This window comes from Scyliorhinus torazame, chromosome 10, assembly GCF_047496885.1.
Source record: "Scyliorhinus torazame isolate Kashiwa2021f chromosome 10, sScyTor2.1, whole genome shotgun sequence".
NCBI lineage: Eukaryota > Metazoa > Chordata > Chondrichthyes > Carcharhiniformes > Scyliorhinidae > Scyliorhinus > Scyliorhinus torazame.
The window spans coordinates 93,871,437-93,893,591 of record NC_092716.1 but is presented as its reverse complement, the minus strand read 5'-3'; the positions used below and the strand labels follow the sequence as shown (position 1 = coordinate 93,893,591).

Sequence of the window (22,155 nt, the reverse complement as noted above, 5' to 3'; positions counted from 1 at the left end):
AGCGGGCTGCTTTGTCCTGGATGGTGTCAAGCTTCTTGAGTGTTGTTAGAGCTGCACTCATCCAGGCAAATGGGGAAATTCCATCACACTCCTAAGTCTGCGGCAGACAGGTTGGTGAAAATGAGGTCTAGCATGTTTCTCCCTCTTGTTGGTTCCCTCACCACCTGCTGCAGTTCCAGTCTCAAAGCTATGTCTGTGGTGGTACTACCGAACCACTCTCAGTAATGGACACTGAAGTCCATCACCCAGAGCATATTCTGAGCCCTTGCCACCCTCAGTGTTTCCTCCAAGTGGTGTTCAACATGGAGGAGTCCTGATACATCAGCTGGTGGCCGGTTCGTGGTAATCAGCAGGCGGTTTCCTTGCCCATGTTTGACCTGAAGCTATGATACTTCATGGGGCCCAGAGTCAATTTTGAGGACTCCCAAGGCAACTCCCTCCTGACTGTATACCACTGTGCCACCACCTCTGCTGGGGTCTGCCCTGCCGGTGAGACAGGACATACACAGGAATGGTAATCGTGTTGTCTGGGACATTGTCTGTCAAGTATGATTCTGTGAATATGACTATGTCGGGCTGTTGCTCAACAAATCTGTGAGACAACTCTCCCAACTTTGGCAAAAGCCCCCAGATGTTAGTAAGGAGGGCTTTGCGGGTTTGGCAGTGCTGGGTTTGCTGCTGTCGTTTGCAGTGCCGGGTGTCTATCCGGTTTCTTTTCCTTTATTGACTTGTAGGGAAGTGCATCCCACTGCCGTGACAAAGAGTTTTATACTCCACATGATCACTGTTTTCCCCAGATTAATTTTGCACAGTGACAATACTGTAAATAAACATTTGCTACAGATATTGAAACAATTGGCGATCAGGTGATGTATGCTTCAAATCCTCTTGATTATAACATCACTTATTCTCCCTTCAACCTCCCCTCAACCTCTCCAATATCTTTCTCATTAGTGAGATCTTTGTTCTCTTCAGTAAGTTGGTGCAGGCTGTAAGGATCGGGGAGCCATCTGTCTGGCTGGGCACAGAGAGTATTTTCTCCCGTGGAGGAGTCTTTTCTGGAGAATAATTTACACCTGGAGAATATTTAATATTCAGAAACAGCAAAGGAGACAATGGTGGTGGTGACAGGTGCACCAAGTCTTTGCCGCAGCACCCCCCCCCCGCCCCCCCCCCCCCCATGCTACCCCAGAATTCCCTGGGCATTCTCAAAATGGAGTCTGTAAATGCAGTAAATATAGACTCATTAGTATGGGGTTAGGTGAGGGAACTGCCTACTGCCACACCCTCCTCCAAGCACAGGAGCATCTGCAGAAACCTGTCCCTAACACTGGTGCTGATCCCCAGAATTCGTAATCGAACGCGAAAGATTTGTGCGGGTGAGTTTATTTCTTCATTTCCACACCACCAGCCTGACCATCTTTATGCATAGAATGGTCTATTTCTCCTCACAGACACTCGGACACATCGGGCTGGATTCTCCGATTTCCAGGTTATGTCTGGAGGATCCCTGGCGTTTTACTTGGGAAAAATCGACTCAGCCCCAGCACCGATCCTCCGACCGGCGAGGGGCTAGCAGCCGCGCCACGTAAACGCACGGCCTTCCCGATATAAACTCATGAAGACTTGCCGGGTCCGTGGCTGCGCATGTGCACGCCGATGACCTGCAGCCGTACAGCATGGTGCCGGCCGTGCGCGGACCCGACCTGTCACACAATGCTCCCCTGGACACCCCCGGGCCACTCACCCCAGCCCTCGACAGAACCCCTCCCCCCCCCGGCCAGCTGCACGACTGTTGGCGGCGCTGGACACAGTCCGCAGCCGCCACGGCGGGTTCCCGACTGCTGAGATCACACGTCCCCTGCGCGGTCAGGAACCCGGCCCATCGGGGGGGGGGGGGGGGGGGGGGGGCCTTCAGGTGACATCCTCAGGCCGTCCCAATGGCGTGTGGTGCGCTCCTCGATCACGCCATTTTGGAGGGGGCGGAACATTCGAAAACATGCGCTGCCCTGATTCCACTGGAAAAAGGGATTCTCTGCCTGATCGCGGATTACGAAATCGGCCATTGTATATCTCAGCTCTCCTGTGTGGGTCCAGAGAGGAAAACTGCCCTCCTCCATTCTTGTCAGGGGGAAATCCTGATCAGCTAAGAGCTTTCCACAAACTTCGATCAGCGCGGGAAGCCAGCATCAAACTCACCAGCAGTCCAATTCTGGAAGTTATTTTCCTGACCACGTTCTGTAGAAAACACATTTTAAAAAATGTAAAGAATTGGTTAGAAGGGAGAACAATGGCATTACAATCTGATACTATCCTCAATGCGAAAATCCACAGGGTTTGCTACTTTTATATGTCTGAGTTTTTGTTGAAAAATATTATCGGAAGATACTGCATCAAAGGAGGCCAGTTCGCTCATCCTGCGCGTGCTGTTGTTTGGTATGTTATCCAATTAGTCCCACTCTCCTGCTCTTTCCCCATAGCTTTTCAAATGTTTCTTTTTCAAATACACAACCCATTCCAGTGTGAGTGTTATAATTAATTCCGCTTTCGCCAACCTTTCCAGTCAGCGCTTTCCAGATCACAAACTCACAGAGTGGAACAAAAATATCTCGGCTGCTCATTTGGCTAATTACCTTAAATTGGTTGCCAAGGTTACCATCCTCCTACTTTTGGAAACAGTTCTTCCCCATTGAAGCTCTTCCCTAAAATGTGTGTCCCGTACACTTCATCCTTTTTTAAATGCGTTCAGGGGATGTGGGCATCAGTGGCAAGGGCAGCGTTTGACGCCCATCCCTAATTGCCTTTGAACTGAGGGGCTCGCTCGGCCATTTCACAGGGCAGTTAAGAGTCAATCACATTGTTGTGGGCCTGGCATTGCCCGTAGGCCAGACCAGGTAAGGATGGCAGATTTCCTTTCCTAAGGGCTTTTATAACAATCAATGATAGTTTCATGGTCACCATCACTGAGGCGAGCTTTCAATTATAGATTTTTATTAATCCATTGACTTTAAATTGGATGGAGGGACTTGAACCCAAATTCCCAGTGTATTAAACCTGGCCTCTGGATTACTAATAGTACTCCATTTTGAGACAAATCAAAAAAACAAATAAATTAAATCAAATAAGCCGAGGGACAAATTAAAGGGGCATTCCCTTTAAGGAATACTGCCTTAAACAAAGAACAAATCACAAATGAAACTTAAAACCTCAAACCTAAGTGGGATTAAGAGGGTCAATAAGGCACCCCGGTCCCCATGGTGCCCAGCGGGCGCAAAGGCCTCGACAGTACCGGTGGATCACTATTACACTATCTCCTAAACGGAGCAACAGTTGGCCAAAGAACAAGCAAACTCATTGAAACTGTGCAATCAGATCAGTCTAAAATAAACCATGAGAGGTTTTGCAACAGGTTTTTGGATCCGAGGAGAAGGATTCCGGTTGTCAGATCAAGCTGCTGCAGAGCAAGATGAAGGCCACACGTTCACTAGTGAGTGACACTACACGAGCTTGTGACAGCACAACTCGCCACAAGCCAGGGCCATCAGCTAACCCTGGCACTCACATTGAATCAAAATGGTGACAGCTTAGAAACAGGTCATTTGCCCCTATATGACCCCAACCACTGCCCCTATGGTTAAAGTGAAGACTTTAGGAAAACACACTGTCAGGGTCACCCAACGCAGCGGGATTCTCCCGCGGCGGAATCCTCCGCTTCGCCGGCAGCACACCCATACCCCACGGGTTTCACGACAACGTGGGGTGGCCATAATGGGAAACCCCATTGGCTGGCTGCGAAACGGAGAGTCCCACTGCCAGTGGGAGCACGTTGGAAAACGGGGCAGCCGGGATGGAGAATCCCACCCATTATTAGTTTTGAGAGAGACAAACATTACTCACCCACAAAGTGTTTGGCTTCATTCTGTTCCTCAACTGGTTCTAAACAAAATAGAGAATGGTTAGCATACAGAAGAGCACACTACAACAGGAATCACCTTTGAACAGAAGGACCTCTGCAATCTTGAGTGCGAGCATTTAAAACACAGATTAAATCTTTTTAACAACACTGCCCTACGTAATACTGTACAATCCAAACTGATGGTCTGGTACTGCAACCTAGTGGTGGCTTGGAGGAACTGCAGCAGGTGGAGGACATCAGATAAAATTTCAAGAAGTTCATCCCCAGGGATTTACATGTAGCAGAGCAGCTATCTCACTGCAAACTATTGAAAGTCATCCCTTGGAGCGACACCTTTGTCAGTACTGAGTGCAAGAGCATAGGCAGCATGGTAGCACAGTGGGTAGCACTGTTGCTTCATAGCTCCAGGGATCCAGGTTTGATTCCCGGGTTGGGTCACTGTCTGTGTCGAGTCTGCACGTTCTCCCCGTGTCTGCGTGGGTTTCCTCCGGGTGCTCCATTCCACCCACATGTCCTGAAAGACGTGCTGTTAGGTAATTTGGACATTCTAAATTCTCCCTCTGTGTACCCGAACAGGCCCTAGAATATGCCGACTAGGGGCTTTTCACAGTGCCTTCATTGCAGTGTAAATGTAAGCCTATGTGACAATAAAGATTATTACTATAAAGAGTCTCAAACCCCCTCCTCCTGAGGGTTGAACAACACAGGAAGAAATAGCACAAACAAATAAATAAGTGCAATCTGATAGCCATTACAGAGACATGGCTATAGGGTGACATAGATTGGGACCTGAATGTTGAAGGGTACATGATATTTAATAAGGTCAGGAAGCTCGAAAAGGTGGAGGGGTGGTTCTGTTTATTAATGATGGTAAGTAAAATCGAGAGGAATGACCAAAGTTCAAGAAACCAAGGTGTTAAAGCTGTTTTGTTAGAGATGAGAAATTATAAAGGCAAAATGTCACTTGTGGGAGTGGTGTGTAGGTTGGAGTACTATACTTAGTGTACTTTAGTACCATATACCATACTTATATTTCCAAAAGGCAATTGATAAGGTGCCACATCACAGATTATTGCATAAAATAAAAACTTATGGTGTAGGGGATAACATTGGCAGGGATAGACGATTGGCTAGCTAACAGAAACACAGGGTAAGCATAAATTAACCATTTTCTGGTTGGCAAGTTAGAACAAATGGTGTACCACAGGGATCAGTGCTGGGGCTTCAACTTTTTAGAATTTATTTAAATGATTTGTATGAAGGGACTGAAGGTCTGGTTGCTAAATTTAGTGAAGAGACAGGTAGCACAGTGGTTAGCACTGTTGCTTCACAGCTCCAGGGTCCCAGATTCAATTCCCGGCTTAGGTCACTGTCTATGCGGAGTCTGCACTTTCTCCTCGTGTCTGCATGGATTTCCTCCGGTTGCTCCAGTTTCCTCCCACAATCCAAATATGTGCAGGTTAGGTGGATTGGCCATGCTAAATTGCCCTTAGTGTCCAAAAAAGGTGAGATGGGGCTACTGGGTTACGGGGTTAGGGTAGAGGCATGGGCTTAAGTAGGGTGCTCTTTCCAAGGGCCAGTGCAAAGGCCAGGCCAAAGGCCAAAATGCCTTCTTAAGCACTGTAAATTCTATGATAGGTAGGAAAGTAAATTGTGAAGAGGACGTAAGGAGGCTACAAAACGACATCGATAGGTTAAGTGAGTGGGCAAAAATCTGTGAAACGGAGTATAATGTGGACAAATGTGTAATTGTCCATTTTGGCAGGATGAGTAAGAAAAAGCTTATTATCTAAATAGTGAGAGATTGAAGAGCTCTGGGTCGCAGACAGATCTGGGTGTCCTCGTGCATGAATTGCTAAAGATTAGTATAAGGGTGCAGCAAGTAATGAGGAAATATAATAGAAAATTAGTGTTTATTGCGAGGGGAATTGATTACAAAAGTAGGGAGGTCATGATTCAGTATCAGTGAGACCACATCTGGAGTAGTGTGTACAGTATTACATAGATACATAGGAGGCAAAGGCATGCATGTGTACACATGTACACAGCCACGTGCACACAGATTCACGTGTGCATACAGGCACGTGTGCACACACATGTACACCGATGCACATGCACACACATGTACACATGTGTACATGCACACATAGACACACGTGTACACAAACAAGTGTACATGCACATACATGTACATAGACATGCACGCTTGCACATGCAGGCACAAAGGTGTACACCTATGTACACAGAACATGTACACATGCATATACATACATATAAACATGTTTAAACACCGTGCACATATACACACACACACATACACATACATGTGTAGATACACACACACACACACACTGGACAGAAACAATGATCATAAACCAAGACCAATTACTTTGATGCCAGAAGAGATTGGCTAAAGCAGCAGACAAGAGATTCGAAAGGCCCCAAGATTATAGCAAAGTATTTGAGGAAACTCAGTGTTGGGGAGCCCAGCGTAATATCTGTTTTCAGGGATACAAATGCTGACTCACCCACAAAGTTGATGACCTCATTCTGTTCAGCAACCGGTTCTAAATAAAACAGAACGGTTAACAATCAGCAGGTGATTCTGAAACAGGAATTAATCTCTTAACAGCAGGACCTCTGCAATCCTGAGTGGGAACCATTTAAAACGCAAATCAAGTCAGTTTTAACACTACCAAATGTATAGTGATTCTGTACAACCTGAAACCAAGGGGCTGCACTGCTGCCTAGTGGTGGCTCAGAGGAATTGCAGCATGTAGATGACACAGATTTTTAAAAAGCGTATTCCCCTTTCAAGGTGTAAGTAAACAAAAAGGTGGGAATGTCCCAGTGCTTAGCACGTGACTCTTTCCAAAAGCAATCATATTTCTGCATGTCATGTACAGCGAACAAGGGCTGACCATCCAATGCTGGTATATGTCCTTGAATTTGTTCAGCATCACTGGCACCCTCTGTGTGCTGGATAGTACTGCGGAGACTCTGTCTTTTCTGTACAGAAAATACATGCTCGAGTCTAATGGGAATCCACCTGATTGATCTCATCAAAAGCAGTCACACCAGATAGGGAAGGACAGTGGATGTCAGGAAAAGTTCATTCAATTATCTTACTTAATAATAGTGTGATCGATACCGTCAAGAAACAGAGACACTGTACTCTAAATAGGTGGTTGGGGGGGGGGGGGGCGTTCTGGTGGCACAGTGGGTAGTGTCTCTGCCTCTGCCGGGTTAAAGTCCCACCCAAGGCCCCAGACAGTACATTCATAACTTGGTCAAACAGGTTGACTATCAACCTGTAATTCCTTCTGTTACAGTAAGGGCAGGAGGGACTCCTGGTCAACCATGCTCGGGGCGGAAACAGACAGAAGAAGGAATTGCTAAAAGCAAGTTAGGGCACACGGTCATCATCCAGATACGTTGGGCGTCATTCTACCAAAATATTTCTAAAGTGTGGTTCCCTTGGGAAACGAGGTGTGATCCCAAGCGGATCGGCACAAACAAGATCGCAATCAGCCGGGGTGATTCGCACCGTGGGACCTCAAGAAGCTGGCAAGCCCAGATCCTTAGAGATCAGGGCGCCCCGATCTCAGAATAATCTTTGATTTGATTATTGATTTAATTTGTTATTGTCACATGTATTAGTATACAGCTAAAGTATTGTTTGAATAACACTACAGCAAGAGACACCCCGTTGTGGGTTCTCCAAAAGCACCCCCTTGAGGCCAGCTCCGTTTAGAACCCTCCCCCTGTAGCCATCTGGGACGGCCACGTCCCGATTACAAAATGGACACTTGCAAAGAATGCAGGGAAAATTGGACAATGCTAAGAAACAAGCAGATGCAAGCTCTGTCTGTTGATTAGAACCTTAAACTCTCAGACAGGACAGAAACTGCCAAACAATCTACATACTAATGAGCCATCTCCGGGGACAAAAGGGAAACATTTAGATACACAATGTTAGGACAGACTCCCCGGCGCCAGAAGAAGCAGACAAAGCAGATTGACAGTCACCAGGACGTGCCCAGCGATCAGGGAACCACCCCTCTATTGGAGGAAAATTGATACAGATGATTGGGAAAGACCCAATTAGTTGAGGCCAAGTTCAAGGCCCGCCCAAAAGCGTGCAAAGCCCTTTTCAGTATAAAAGGTATCCCCCAAGGAGGAATCTTCCTTCTTTGGCTTTGGCTCTCAGTGAAGAGAGAGACCTGCCTAGCAGCTACAGCAGACAAGTAAGTTCAAAGTCAACGCACGCTATGAGATAGACGCTCCTAGTTGCTACCCTGTAAGCAGTTCAACCCAGCAGCCTCAGAACCGAGTAACGGCCATTGTTCCTCTGACTGAGTGGGCACCCGTAGCTAAGTATAGGCTTTAGTGAAAGTGGTAGTTTAGTTTGTAGAGTTTATGCATGAGTAGATTTGACTGTGTGTAAATAAATGAGCATTGCTTTTGAACTTACTAACTGGTGTATCGAGTCTTTGATCAGTATTCGGTTCTGAACCTTGTGGCGGTGTCAAAAGATACCTGGCGACTCTTGAGCAAACGTAATTAAACAGAGCCAAATTAAGAGCCAACTAAAGAGAGCAACACTCCCTTCAGGCTCCATCCTTTGGCAGGGCCACGCTGGCACTGGTCCTGGCACCCTGGCAATGCCAGATTGACACTGCCAGGGGCCAGCGCTCAGAAAGAGCACCTGGTCTCTCTAGGAATCACTTCAGAACAAAGCCTGCTCTTAGTTACAATAATGCTACAGCAGGTGGTCTGTCCTTAGCTGCGATGGCTCAAAACTGTCTGGTATACTCTTAGCTGTGACACCTCTATACTGGGTGGTTTGCTCTTAGCTACGATACCTCTACATGGGTAGTCTGCTCTTATCTGTGACACATCTACACTGGGTGGTCTGTTCGTATCTGTGATACTTTTACACTGGGTGGTCCCCTCTTAACTACAATACCTCTACACTGGGTGGACTGGTCTTCGCTACAAGACATCTAAACTGGGTGGTCAGCTCTCAGCTGTGACACTTCTACACTGAATAGTATGCTCTTTGATGCGACACCTCTAAACTGGGTGGTCTGCTCTGAGCTACGATACCTCTGCACTGGGTGGTCGGTTCTTAGCTACGTTAGCTCTACACTAGGTGGTCTGCTCTTACCTACGATACCCCTACACTGGGTGGTCAGCTCTTAGCTGTGCCACATCGACATTGGGTGGTCTGCTCTTAGCTGTGACACATCTACGCTGAGAGGTCTGCTCTTAACTATGATACCTCTACACTGGGTGGACAGGTCTTAGCTACAAACCTGTACACTGGGTGGTCAGCTCTTAGCTGTGACACTTCTACACAAGATGGTCTGCTCTTAGCTCCAATTCCTCTACACTGGGTAGTCTGCTCATAGCTGTGACATTTCTACACTGGTTGGTCTTCTCTTAACAATGATACCTCTATACTGGATCTTCTGATCTTAGCTACAAAACCTCTACGCTGGGTGGACTGGTCGTAGCTAAAAGACCTCTACACTGGGTGGTCAGCTCCTAGCTGTGACACTTATACACCAGATGGTTTGCTCTTAGCTGCGACACCTCATAGATCTCATAGAATTTACAGTGCAGGAGGCCATTCGGCCCATCGAGTCTGCACCGGCTCTTGGAAAGAGCACCCTACCCAAGGTCAACACCTCCACCCTATCCCCATAACCCAGTAACCCCACCCAACATTAAGGGCAATTTTGGACACTTAAGGGCAATTTATCATGGCCAATCCACCTAACCTGCACATCTTTTGGACTGTGGGAGGAAACCGGAGCACCCGGAGGAAACCCACGCACACATGGGGAGGATGCGCAGACTCCGCACAGACAGTGACCCAAGCCGGAATCGAACCTGGGACCCTGGAGCTGTGAAGCAATTGTGCTATCCGCAATGCTACCGGGCTGCTCGTACCCCTATAATGAGTGGTCTGTTCCTAGCTTTGACTCCTCTACACTGGATGGTCTGCTCTTAGCTATGATACTGCTACCCTAGGTGGTCTGTTCTTAGCTACACTACCTCTATATTGGGTGGTCTGCTCTTAGCTACGATCTCTCTACACTGAGTGATCTTGTCTTCGCTGCAACCCCTGTATACTTGGTGGAATGCTCTTAGCTACAATACGTCTACACTCTACACTGGGTGGTCTGCTCTTAGATGCAACACCTCTACACTTAATGGTCTGCTCTTAGTTACGCCATTTCCATATTGGGAGGTCTGCTCTTAGCTGTGATACCTTCATACTGGGTGGCTGGTCTTAGTTACAATACCTCGACACTGGGTGGTCTGATCTTAGATAGGATACAGCTACCCAGGGTGGTCCGTTCTTAGCTACAACACGTCTGGAACTGGGTGTGATTTTGTTGTGTCTTAGTTATGACACCTCCTGCTCTCAGTGGTCTCTCTGTTTGGGGGAAGTTCACAGCACCAGTTGTTGAAAGGGTGGGGGAGTGTCAGGGGCTTGCAGAATGTTCTTCAGACAAAGAATGTTCGAAATTATGGATCTGAAGGCTAGATTTTTGCGCAATGAATGAGAAGGAGCCCCAAGATGGAACAAGATTATTGTTCCTTAATTTGGACAGTAATGAGCGCTGGGAGAGCAGCACTTGATGCAGGTTACCACAGAGGTTGCTGGTATCTTCACTGGACTCTGGAGTGCTCGGGGTGATATGTCCATCCACACACTGTGATCCCTGTACGGAAGGGAAAGCAAAAAAATCAGAAGAGACTACTCAGAACTACAGTCAGAGATACTTTCAGCTTCACTCTCTGGATGCTTGTTAGCTGCAAAACGATCATCCAACAAGTTCTTACGAATCCTCCAACCTCAGGTCAACCTCAATGAGGATGAATTATAGTTCTATGATTCTTCTTCTCTAACTCACACTTTGCCAGGTCTTCAGTGTCCCCTCTTCCTCCCTCATACACTCCGCAGAGTTTATAAACACAAGCTTAATATCACCCAGTCATTTCTCGATTTTCCCGATGCAAGCCTTATTTAATGTTCATCGAGGAAGGGTTTATAATTGCAGTTCACGCCGATGGTGAATAAACTGCAACCTGTTGTGTTACAGTCGGCACGGTGCAATGGTAAACTGTATTTGTGGTGACACAATCAGCACGGTGCGATGGTAAACTGTCCCTGTTGTGTTACAGTCGGCACGGTGCACTGGTAAACTGTATTTGTGGTGACACAATCAGCACGGTGCAATGGTAAACTGTCCCTGTTGTGTTACAGTCGGCACGGTGCAATGGTAAACTGTCCGTGTTGTGTTACAGTCGGCACGGTGCAATGGTAAACTGTATCTGTTGTGTCACAGTCGGTACGATGCGATGGTAAACTGTCCCTGTTGTGTTACAGTCGGCACGGTGCAATGGTAAACTGTATCTGTTGTGTCACAGTCGGTATGATGCGATGGTAAACTGTACCTGTTGTGTTACAGTCGGCACGGTGCAATGGTAAACTGTACCTGTTGTGTCACAGTCGGTACGATGCAATGGTAAACTGTACCTGTTGTGTCACAGTCGGCACGGTGCAATGGTAAACTGTATCTGTTGTGTCACAGTCGGTACGATGCGATGGTAAACTGTACCTGTTGTGTTACAGTCGGCACGGTGCAATGGTAAACTGTACCTGTTGTGTCACAGTCGGTACGATGCGATGGTAAACTGTACCTGTTGTGTTACAGTCGGCACGGTGCAATGGTAAACTGTACTTGTTGTGTTACAGTCAGCACGGTGCAATGGTAAACTGTACCTGTTGTGTTAGTCAGCATGGTGCAATGGTAAACTGTACCTGTTGTGTTACAGTCGGCACGGTGCAATGGTAAACTGTACCTGTTACGTCACAATCAGCACGGTGCGATAGTAAACTGTTCCTTTTGAGTCACAGTCAACAAATTGCTATTGGAAACTGTACCTGTTGAGTCAGTCAGTATGGTGTTATTGTAAACTGTACCTGTTGTGTCACAGTCGGCACGGTGAGATAGTAAACTGTACCTGTTGTGTCACAGTCAGCATGGTGCAATGGTAAACTGTACCTGTTGTGTCACAGTCAGCACGGTGCGATGGTAAACTGTACCTGTTGTCAGTCGGCATGGTGCAACGGTAAACTGTACCTGTTGTGTCACAGTCAGCAAGGTGCGATGGTAAACTGTATCTGTTGTGTCACAGTCAGCATGGTGCAATGGTAAACTGTACCTGTTGTGTCACAGTCAGCACGGTGCGATGGTAAACTGTACCTGTTGTCAGTCGGCATGGTGCAACGGTAAACTGTACCTGTTGTGTCACAGTCAGCACGGTGCGATGGTAAACTGTACCTGTTGTCAGTCGGCATGGTGCAATGTTAAACTGTACCTGTTGTGTCACAGTCAGCAAGGTGCGATGGTAAACTGTATCTGTTGTGTCACAGTCAGCATGGTGCAATGGTAAACTGTACCTGTTGTGTCACAGTCAGCATGGTGCGATGGTAAACTGTACCTGTTGTGTCACAATCGGGGCGGTGCGATGTTAAACTGTACCTGTTGTGTCACAGTCAGCATCATGGTACAATGGTAAACTGTACCTTTTGTGTCACAGTCGGGACGGTGAGATGGTAAACTGTACCTGTTGTGTCACAATCAGCACGGTGCAATGGTAAACTGTACCTGTTGTGTCACAGTCAGCACGGTGCAATGGTAAACTGTACCTGTTGTGTCACAGTCGGGACGGTGCGATGGTAAACTGTACCTTTTGTGTCACAGTCAGCACGGTGCGATGGTAAACTGTACCTTTTGTGTCACAGTCAGCACGATGCGATGGTAAACTGTATTTTTTGTGTCACAGTCGGGACGGTGCGATGGTAAACTGTACCTGTTGTGTCACAGTCGGCACGGTGTGATGGTAAACGGTACCTGTTGTGTCACAGTCAGCACGGTGCAATGGTAAACTGTACCTGTTGTGTCACAGTCAGCACGGTGCGATGGTAAACTGTACCTGTTGTGTCACAGTCGGCACTGTGTGATGGTAAACTGTACCTGTTGTGTCACAGTCAGCACGGTGCGATGGTAAACTGTATCTGTTGTTCCACAGTCAGCATGGTGAAATGGTAAACTGTACCTGTTGTGTCACAGTCAGCATGGTGCGATGGTAAACTGTACCTGTTGTGTCACAATCGGGGCGGTGCGATGTTAAACTGTACCTGTTGTGTCACAGTCAGCATGGTACGATGGTAAACTGTACCTTTTGTGTCACAGTCGGGACGGTGCGATGGTAAACTGTACCTGTTGTGTCACAATCAGCACGGTGCAATGGTAAACTGTACCTGTTGTGTCACAGTCAGCACGGTGCGATGGTAAACTGTACCTTTTGTGTCACAGTCGGGACGGTGCGATGGTAAACTGTACCTTTTGTGTCACAGTCGGCACGGTGCGATGGTAAACTGTACCTGTTGTGTTACAGTCAGCACGGTGCAATGGTAAACTGTACCTGTTGTGTTAGTCAGCATGGTGCAATGGTAAACTGTACCTGTTGTGTTACAGTCGGCACGGTGCAATGGTAAACTGTACCTGTTATGTCACAATCAGCACGGTGCGATAGTAAACTGTTCCTTTTGAGTCACAGTCAACAAATTGCTATTGGAAACTGTACCTGTTGAGTCAGTCAGTATGGTGTTATTGTAAACTGTACCTGTTGTGTCACAGTCGGCACGGTGAGATAGTAAACTGTACCTGTTGTGTCACAGTCAGCATGGTGCAATGGTAAACTGTACCTGTTGTGTCACAGTCAGCACGGTGCGATGGTAAACTGTACCTGTTGTCAGTCGGCATGGTGCAACGGTAAACTGTACCTGTTGTGTCACAGTCAGCAAGGTGCGATGGTAAACTGTATCTGTTGTGTCACAGTCAGCATGGTGCAATGGTAAACTGTACCTGTTGTGTCACAGTCAGCACGGTGCGATGGTAAACTGTACCTGTTGTCAGTCGGCATGGTGCAACGGTAAACTGTACCTGTTGTGTCACAGTCAGCACGGTGCGATGGTAAACTGTACCTGTTGTCAGTCGGCATGGTGCAATGTTAAACTGTACCTGTTGTGTCACAGTCAGCAAGGTGCGATGGTAAACTGTATCTGTTGTGTCACAGTCAGCATGGTGCAATGGTAAACTGTACCTGTTGTGTCACAGTCAGCATGGTGCGATGGTAAACTGTACCTGTTGTGTCACAATCGGGGCGGTGCGATGTTAAACTGTACCTGTTGTGTCACAGTCAGCATCATGGTACAATGGTAAACTGTACCTTTTGTGTCACAGTCGGGACGGTGAGATGGTAAACTGTACCTGTTGTGTCACAATCAGCACGGTGCAATGGTAAACTGTACCTGTTGTGTCACAGTCAGCACGGTGCAATGGTAAACTGTGCCTGTTGTGTCACAGTCGGGACGGTGCGTTGGTAAACTGTACCTTTTGTGTCACAGTCAGCACGGTGCGATGGTAAACTGTACCTTTTGTGTCACAGTCAGCACGATGCGATGGTAAACTGTATTTTTTGTGTCACAGTCGGGACGGTGCGATGGTAAACTGTACCTGTTGTGTCACAGTCGGCACGGTGTGATGGTAAACGGTACCTGTTGTGTCACAGTCAGCACGGTGCAATGGTAAACTGTACCTGTTGTGTCACAGTCAGCACGGTGCGATGGTAAACTGTACCTGTTGTGTCACAGTCGGCACTGTGTGATGGTAAACTGTACCTGTTGTGTCACAGTCAGCACGGTGCGATGGTAAACTGTATCTGTTGTTCCACAGTCAGCATGGTGAAATGGTAAACTGTACCTGTTGTGTCACAATCGGGGCGGTGCGATGTTAAACTGTACCTGTTGCGTCACAGTCAGCATGGTACGATGGTAAACTGTACCTTTTGTGTCACAGTCGGGACGGTGCGATGGTAAACTGTACCTGTTGTGTCACAATCAGCACGGTGCAATGGTAAACTGTACCTGTTGTGTCACAGTCAGCACGGTGCGATGGTAAACTGTACCTTTTGTGTCACAGTCGGGACGGTGCGATGGTAAACTGTACCTTTTGTGTCACAGTCGGCACGGTGCGATGGTAAACTGTACCTGTTGTGTCACAGTCAGCATGGTGCAATGGTAAACTGTACCAGTTGTGTCACAGTCAGCATGGTGCGATGGTAAACTGTACCTGTTGTGTCACAATCGGGGCGGTGCGATGTTAAACTGTACCTGTTGTGTCACAGTCGGCACGGTGCAATGGTAAACTGTACCTGTTGTGTCACAGTCAGCACGGTGCAATGGTAAACTGTACCTGTTGTGTCACAGTCGGCATGGTGCAATGGTAAACTGTACCTGTTGTGTCACAGTCAGCAAGGTGCGATGGTAAACTGTATCTGTTGTGTCACAGTCAACATGGTGCAATGGTAAACTGTACCTTTTGTGTCACAGTCGGGACGGTGAGATGGTAAACTGTACCTGTTGTGTCACAATCAGCACGGTGCAATGGTAAACTGTACCTGTTGTGTCACAGTCAGCACGGTGCAATGGTAAACTGTACCTGTTGTGTCACAGTCGGGACGGTGCGATGGTAAACTGTACCTTTTGTGTCACAGTCAGCACGGTGCGATGGTAAACTGTACCTTTTGTGTCACAGTCAGCACGATGCGATGGTAAACTGTATTTTTTGTGTCACAGTCGGGACGGTGCGATGGTAAACTGTACCTGTTGTGTCACAGTCGGCACGGTGTGATGGTAAACGGTACCTGTTGTGTCACAGTCAGCACGGTGCAATGGTAAACTGTACCTGTTGTGTCACAGTCAGCACGGTGCGATGGTAAACTGTACCTGTTGTGTCACAGTCAGCACTGTGTGATGGTAAACTGTACCTGTTGTGTCACAGTCAGCACGGTGCGATGGTAAACTGTATCTGTTTTGTCACAGACGGCACGGTGCGATGGTAAACTGTGCCTGTTGTGTCACAGTCAGCACGGTGCGATGGTAAACTGTGCCTGTTCTGTCACAGTCAGCACGATGTAATGGTCAACTGTACCTTTTGTGTCACAGACGGCACGGTGCGATGGTAAACTGTACCTGATGTGTCACAGTCAGCACGATGTGATGGTAAACTGTACCTGTTGTGTCACAGTCAGCACGGTGCGATGGTAAACTGTATCTGTTGTGTCACAGTCGCACGGCGTGATGGTAAACTGTGCCTGTTCTGTCACAGTCAGCACGATGTAATGGTCAACTGTACCTTTTGTGTCACAGACGGCACGGTGCGATGGTAAACTGTACCTGATGTGTCACAGTCAGCACGATGTGATGGTAAACTGTACCTGTTGTGTCACAGTCAGCACGGTGCGATGGTAAACTGTATCTGTTGTGTCACAGTCGCACGGCGTGATGGTAAACTGTACCTGTTTTGTCACAGTTAGCACGGTGAGATGGTAAACTGTACCTGTTGTGTTACAGTCATCACGGTGCGATGGTAACATGTACCTTTTCTGTCAGGGCCCGGATTGCAAATCGAAGATCGTGCTCATTGGACTGTTTTGAGGAAAGCTCATGAACGCACTCTGTGGCAAAAGAGGTATATTATCTGTAAGTGGCAAAAATTCTCAATCCAACCACTGGAACATTGCAACCACCCCACAGTTCTCCACAGATCGCACTGACTGTCTCATTCATGACTGTCATTCATTCCAAACCATTCTCAGCTTGTTCCGCAGAATAACTATCTGATTCTACCCGAGTCTGGACACTCCATTCGTGTGCCCCTTAAAATTGCAGTCAGAGTCCTAACCATGTTGTAGAACCACATTTTGCAAAATCGAGAGAGCAATCCCATCTAAACCGGCAGTGCCTCCAGCTTTCCAAATTGGTGACAGCTGGGCTGTGTGTCCCGGTGGCAGTAAGTCTACCAGCCTTATCATGAGGCTGTGATGACGTGTGTCAGGGACTTTGCAATACACCCGGCTAAAGAATATGTATTTTCCGCAAGTGACTGTATTGAAACTAGTGACATGTGAAATGTCAAAGGTTACACGGGATGGTATCAAAGATTGTGGATGGCCTCAAACATGGCAGACCTGAGATAGACGATACCACCCATGACTGATGGTGGGGAAAGATGGAGATTGTGAATACCACTCCTTTGCAATCATCAGGGTAATTCCTGCCCTGGCTAACTCATCACCGCTGTCATGTTTGATAATGTCAGTGATTGTAAAAACATACTTCGAAAGGTCGGACGTTCATCAGGGTTCTTGTGCCAACACTTTTTCATCAGGTCCAAAAGTACGTCAGTTGATTCCGGTCTATCAATAGGAATGTTCCCAATGTCTGGCCTGTCTCCGTTTTCTACGCAAATTTTGAACTGCTGGGAATTTACAGCATCTAAGAAAGAGAAACCTCATTGAACACAGGGTACAAACTAGGGAGGAATCACTAACCGATGGGGGAGTAGTGTTTCAGTGTAATTGAACAAGCTAATTATCGGAATTAGAAGTTGCACAAATTCGACTGCACTCGCTGTTTAGCAAAAAGATAGCTCTTCAGCTTTGGATTTTGAAAAACGAGCCATTTCCCCAGTGTGTTTCTGGATGAGTAAACTGTTAATCACAAAGCTGAAACTTCCAATTACAATGGAATGCAACGTTCACTTCATATTACAGAGCTGACCAGGGCCTGCCTTTCAGGTGTCATTCAACAGAGTTCTTAAGCACTTTTAATCAAAAAACAAGCTTTATTCTAGTTAACATTTAGTTAACATTTGTATAAACACACACAGTAAGCACTTTTATCAACTACAAACATAAAGACTCGACACAGCTACAGTAATCTATGTATAACCCTGAATGAATTCCCCTTTTAACTGTTCAAATTCAGTAACAAAATCCAAGTAAAACCAGAAACCCCTTTTCAAAGGTGTAGCCCACCATTTGGCATTCTCACTGGTATAAGACTTGTTAGTGATACTCTGTTCCCCTTTCCAACAGCAGATTTGAATTCCTTCCAGAAAGCAATTATCTCAAGTTATCAAGTAGTCTGGAAACAGCTTTTAAAATGAAGATAGAGAGACACTTCTTTCAACGTTTGCAGTTTAAAACCAGTCCAAACTCAAAGCGAAAGTAAAACCCACAGAGCCACAAACCAGCTCCAAACACAAAGCAAAGTAAAAACTCACGGAGTCACAGCCCAGCTCCACCCACACAATAACCTCACCGAAGCCATGTGATAAGACAAAAACATTTCTTAAAGGGACACTCCCATGACAAGGGGGATAAGAATCGGCACCCAGGGACCCTCCCCAGTGAAGACTCAATGCAGAGGCAGCAGAGGGGACTCGATGGCAGGCCAGAGAATGGACGGAAGGTAGTATGAGGAATCATGAACATATTATAGTTGGGATAATTTGGGAGAATAACTGTTTTATTGTGTTTGAAAATAAACTTGGGTTGAATTGTGAACCTGGGCGAAATTCTCCGTTATCGGCGGAAAGTCCGCCGATCGGCGCAAAGTCCGCCGATCGGCGCAAAAAGTGGCGCAAATCCGACTTGCGTCACGTCGGAAAAATGGGTCGAACGTCTCCGGCCCGAAATGGGCTAACAGCGACGTAACGGGATCCGCGCTTGCGCACGTGGTTCACGCCGTGCAGCGTCATACACGCCGCACGGCGTGACGGCTCATAAGGCCGCGCTGCTCCCCCCCACCCGACCGGAACACCCGACTGGATGGCTGGCCGCCGCTCAGCCCCGAGGTTCGAGTCACGGGATGTGGAGGCGCTCCTGGACGCAGTGGAGCAGAGGAGGGACGCCCTGTATCCCGGACACGGCCGCAGAGTTGCCCCACGCCACAGCCGGCGCCTGTGGAGGGAAGTGGCAGAGGCCGTCACCGCTGTGGCCCTGACACCACGGACAGGCACCCAGTGCCACAAGAAGGTGAACGACCTCGTCAGAGCAGGCAGGGTGAGCCTCCCCCAGATCCCCCCTCCCCCATATCCCCCCTCCCCCATATCCCCCTCCCCCATATCCCCCCTCCCCCATATCCCCCCTCCCCCATATCCCCCCTCCCCCATATCCCCCCTCCCCCATATCCCCAAGTGAATCCAGCCCTAACCTTAACCTCTGCAATGCATGCGCAACCGATGGCGTGCATTCATATACCTGCCTAACAGTGTTGCCTTTTACCCCTGCCACCACCTCCCCCCCCCACCCCCCCCCCACCCCCCCACAGGAGAAACGCGCACACAACAATAGGGAGCATGTGAGGACTGGAGGAGGCCCCGCTGATGAGAGGCCACTGACCGAACACGAGGAAAGGGCCCTGGAACTGGCTGGCGGACCTGAGGACCGGGATGTTGCTGATGCAGAGGTCGGGGGCGTACTAGCAAGTGAGTCACCGACAGCTCGTCCCCATATCCCCCCTCCCCTATATCCCCCTCCCCCATATCACCTGATCACTGCCTGATGTCTAACCATGCATGCTTCATTGTGTATCGCAGGACCAAACGTCCAGGCACCCATCCCCGCATATGCAGACTGCCCGCAGGATGCCCCTCGGAGACCACGGGAGACAGAGAGACCCGGACCCTCCAGCATGCGACGCCCGCAGGATGCCCCTTGGAGGCCACGGGAGACAGAGAGACCCGGACCCTCCAGCATGCGACGCCCGCAGGATGCCCCTCGCACACCACGGGAGACGGAGAGACCTGGAGCAACAGGGAGACGACACCCCCATCACGTGCGGGAGCGACCACCCAGCGACGAGGGGGGCAGCCACAGGCCCCCGTCACATCCGAGCCAGGACACCGCTACCCAGGACACCACTACCCAGGACACCACTACCCGGGACACCACTACCCGGGACACCACTACCCGGGACACCACTACCCGGGACACCACTACCCGGGACACCACTACCCGGGACACCACTACCCGGAACAGCACTGCCCAGGTCACCCCTACCTGGGACTGCACTACCCAGGAAGACGAAATACCGGACAGTGACTCAGAGTGGATGGATGGAGACGAACCCCCACCCCAAAGTGCCATGGACTCAGAGTGGGACGAAGAGCACGACACAACGCCACTGCTGTCACCAACACCCTCCACCATCGCAGAAACACTCACCTCGGTTGGGCACTTTAGTGATGAGGCGTCTGCTACACTCACTGGTGCGCACAACACAGCCGTCCCGGTACAGCAGGTGGAGGTAGGAGCAGCAGAGGGGCCGGGCGGTCGGAGGGCAGCCCAGCCCAAGCGAACATCTGCCGCCCAGATGGATCCCGGGTTCCTGGAGTTACCACACCCACACATAGATCCGATGCAACCACCGACCCGGAGACGAGCGAAGAGGGTGACGGCCGGCTTGCGGCGGCTGCAGTCGCAGGTGGAGGAGTCCACCCGCGTCCAGGAGCTGGGAGTGGTGCCGGTCATGCGTGCCACCCAGGCCGACACCGCACGGGCGGCGTCCGCGGTGGAGGCAATGGGTGCGACGGTGTCAGACATGGGGAACGGTTTGCGAGGCCTGGGGCTTTCCGTGCAGGCGGCGTCTGTGGCCCAGGACATGGCTGCCCTCTCACAGGAGGCCATGAGCCAGTGGCAGCGCCAGATGGCAGAGGCGCTCAACACCATAGCCCAGTCTCAGCAGGCCATAGCCCAGTCTCAGCAGGCCATGGCCCAGTCTCAGCAGGTCATGGCCCAGTCTCAGCAGGTCATGGCCCAGTCTCAGCAGGCCATGGCCCAGTCTCAGCAGGCCATGGCCCAGTCTCAGCAGGCCATGGCCCAGTCTCAGCAGGCCATGGCCCAGTCTCAGCAGGCCATGGCCCAGTCTCTGCAGGCCATCGCTGAGGGCATCGGCGCCAGTGGCCATGTGCGAGCCGGCGTCGCACTGTCACAGACAGGGTTTGCCAACCCCCTGGGCTCCATGGCTGCAAACCTGCAGACCCTTGACGATACCAGCACGGGCCTCCAGGACTGGCAGCGCCAGATGTCGGGGGGGCGTCGGATGGCCAGACCGTTCACATCCCCCACCCATGTAGAGGCCTGGGGGCCATCGGGCACCCCGAGGGAGGAGGAGGTGGTGTGGTCCATCCCGGCTCCCCATGTAGGGGAGGTCCCGGAACACCGCGACACCTCGGACTCCCCCCCTTCCGTCCCAGGTGCATCAGGTGGGCAACGGGCAGGACAGGCTGGCAGCTCGCCATCCCAGTCGCCCGGGCCGCAGCCTGGCCCATCTAGGCCAGGACGCCCCAGGAAACGGCCGCCAAAGGGATCCAGTGTCAGAGGGCAGGAATCACAGGAGTCCACCTCCAGTTCTGCTGTACCGTCTGGGGAACCACGTAGACGTTGTCAAAGGGCCCGTAAGGCCAAACAATTAGACACTGAGTAAGTTGGCACGGGTGCAGGGCACAGATGAGTTTTAGGGGCTAGGCCACGTGCATGAACTCGTTTGGTTATTAAAGTCAATGTTACACCTACAGAAGCTGCCTTTGTGCTCTGTCCAAAGCATGCGGGGGTGTCATGTACGTTGAGCGCAAGTGTGTGTGTGTGAGGGGTGGTGTTACCTCAGCCCCAGGTGAGTCTGCCCCGTTCCCCCTGGGCCGCCTTCAACATCCCCCCCGGGCAGAGGACGGGACCGTGCGCTGCAGTGTCACAGCCGCATGCAGGGATGGTCCGGGTGGATGGTGGTACTGTGGCCATGGGTCAGACATAGTCCAACGATGTAGAGCCAGGAGCTCACCGCAGGGCGGGTTGTCATCATCCTCCATGGCCTGCAATAGACACGCGTCCACCCGCAACTGTGTGAGCCCGGCCCGTTGTGCCGCAGGTGGATCGGCAATGGGGGGGGGGGGGGGGTTGCATGCGGGTGGGGTGGGTGGGGTTGGGGAGGTGGGTGAGGGTGCTGGGTGTGGGTGGTTGGCTGTTGCCATGGTGTGCGGTCTGTGGCCATACTACCCGATTCCCATGCCCATCTAGTCAGTGAAGCGGGCGGCTATCAGTCTGTCCCGTGCCTGCTGGGCCAGCCGGTAACGGTGGACAGCCACCCGCCTGTGTCTACCCCGTCTGCCCTGACCATTACCCCCATCCCCTCATCTGGGGAGGACTGCGCCTCTTCCTGCTGCTCCTCCACTCCGCCCTCCTCTGCCTGCGGCACATCGCCCCTCTGCTGGGCTATGTTGTGCAGGACGCAGCACACCACAATGATG

At 49.9% G+C, this 22,155-nt stretch overlaps 1 protein-coding gene across 2 annotated transcripts in view; it reads right to left on the bottom strand.

Annotated features, from left to right (window-relative positions):
- The window catches only part of LOC140430765 (receptor-interacting serine/threonine-protein kinase 2-like), a 46,726-nt gene that overhangs the window by 6,755 nt on the left and 17,816 nt on the right, over window positions 1-22,155 (bottom strand). For both annotated transcript variants that reach the window (XM_072518444.1, XM_072518445.1), the window contains exons 5-10: window positions 17,184-17,342; window positions 16,446-16,522; window positions 10,581-10,653; window positions 6,445-6,483; window positions 3,898-3,936; window positions 2,200-2,238 (exon numbers count right to left, since the gene is read on the bottom strand). In XM_072518444.1, coding sequence (XP_072374545.1) covers window positions 2,200-2,238; window positions 3,898-3,936; window positions 6,445-6,483; window positions 10,581-10,653; window positions 16,446-16,522; window positions 17,184-17,342 — 426 coding nt within the window. The remainder of the gene's footprint in view (window positions 1-2,199; window positions 2,239-3,897; window positions 3,937-6,444; window positions 6,484-10,580; window positions 10,654-16,445; window positions 16,523-17,183; window positions 17,343-22,155) is intronic.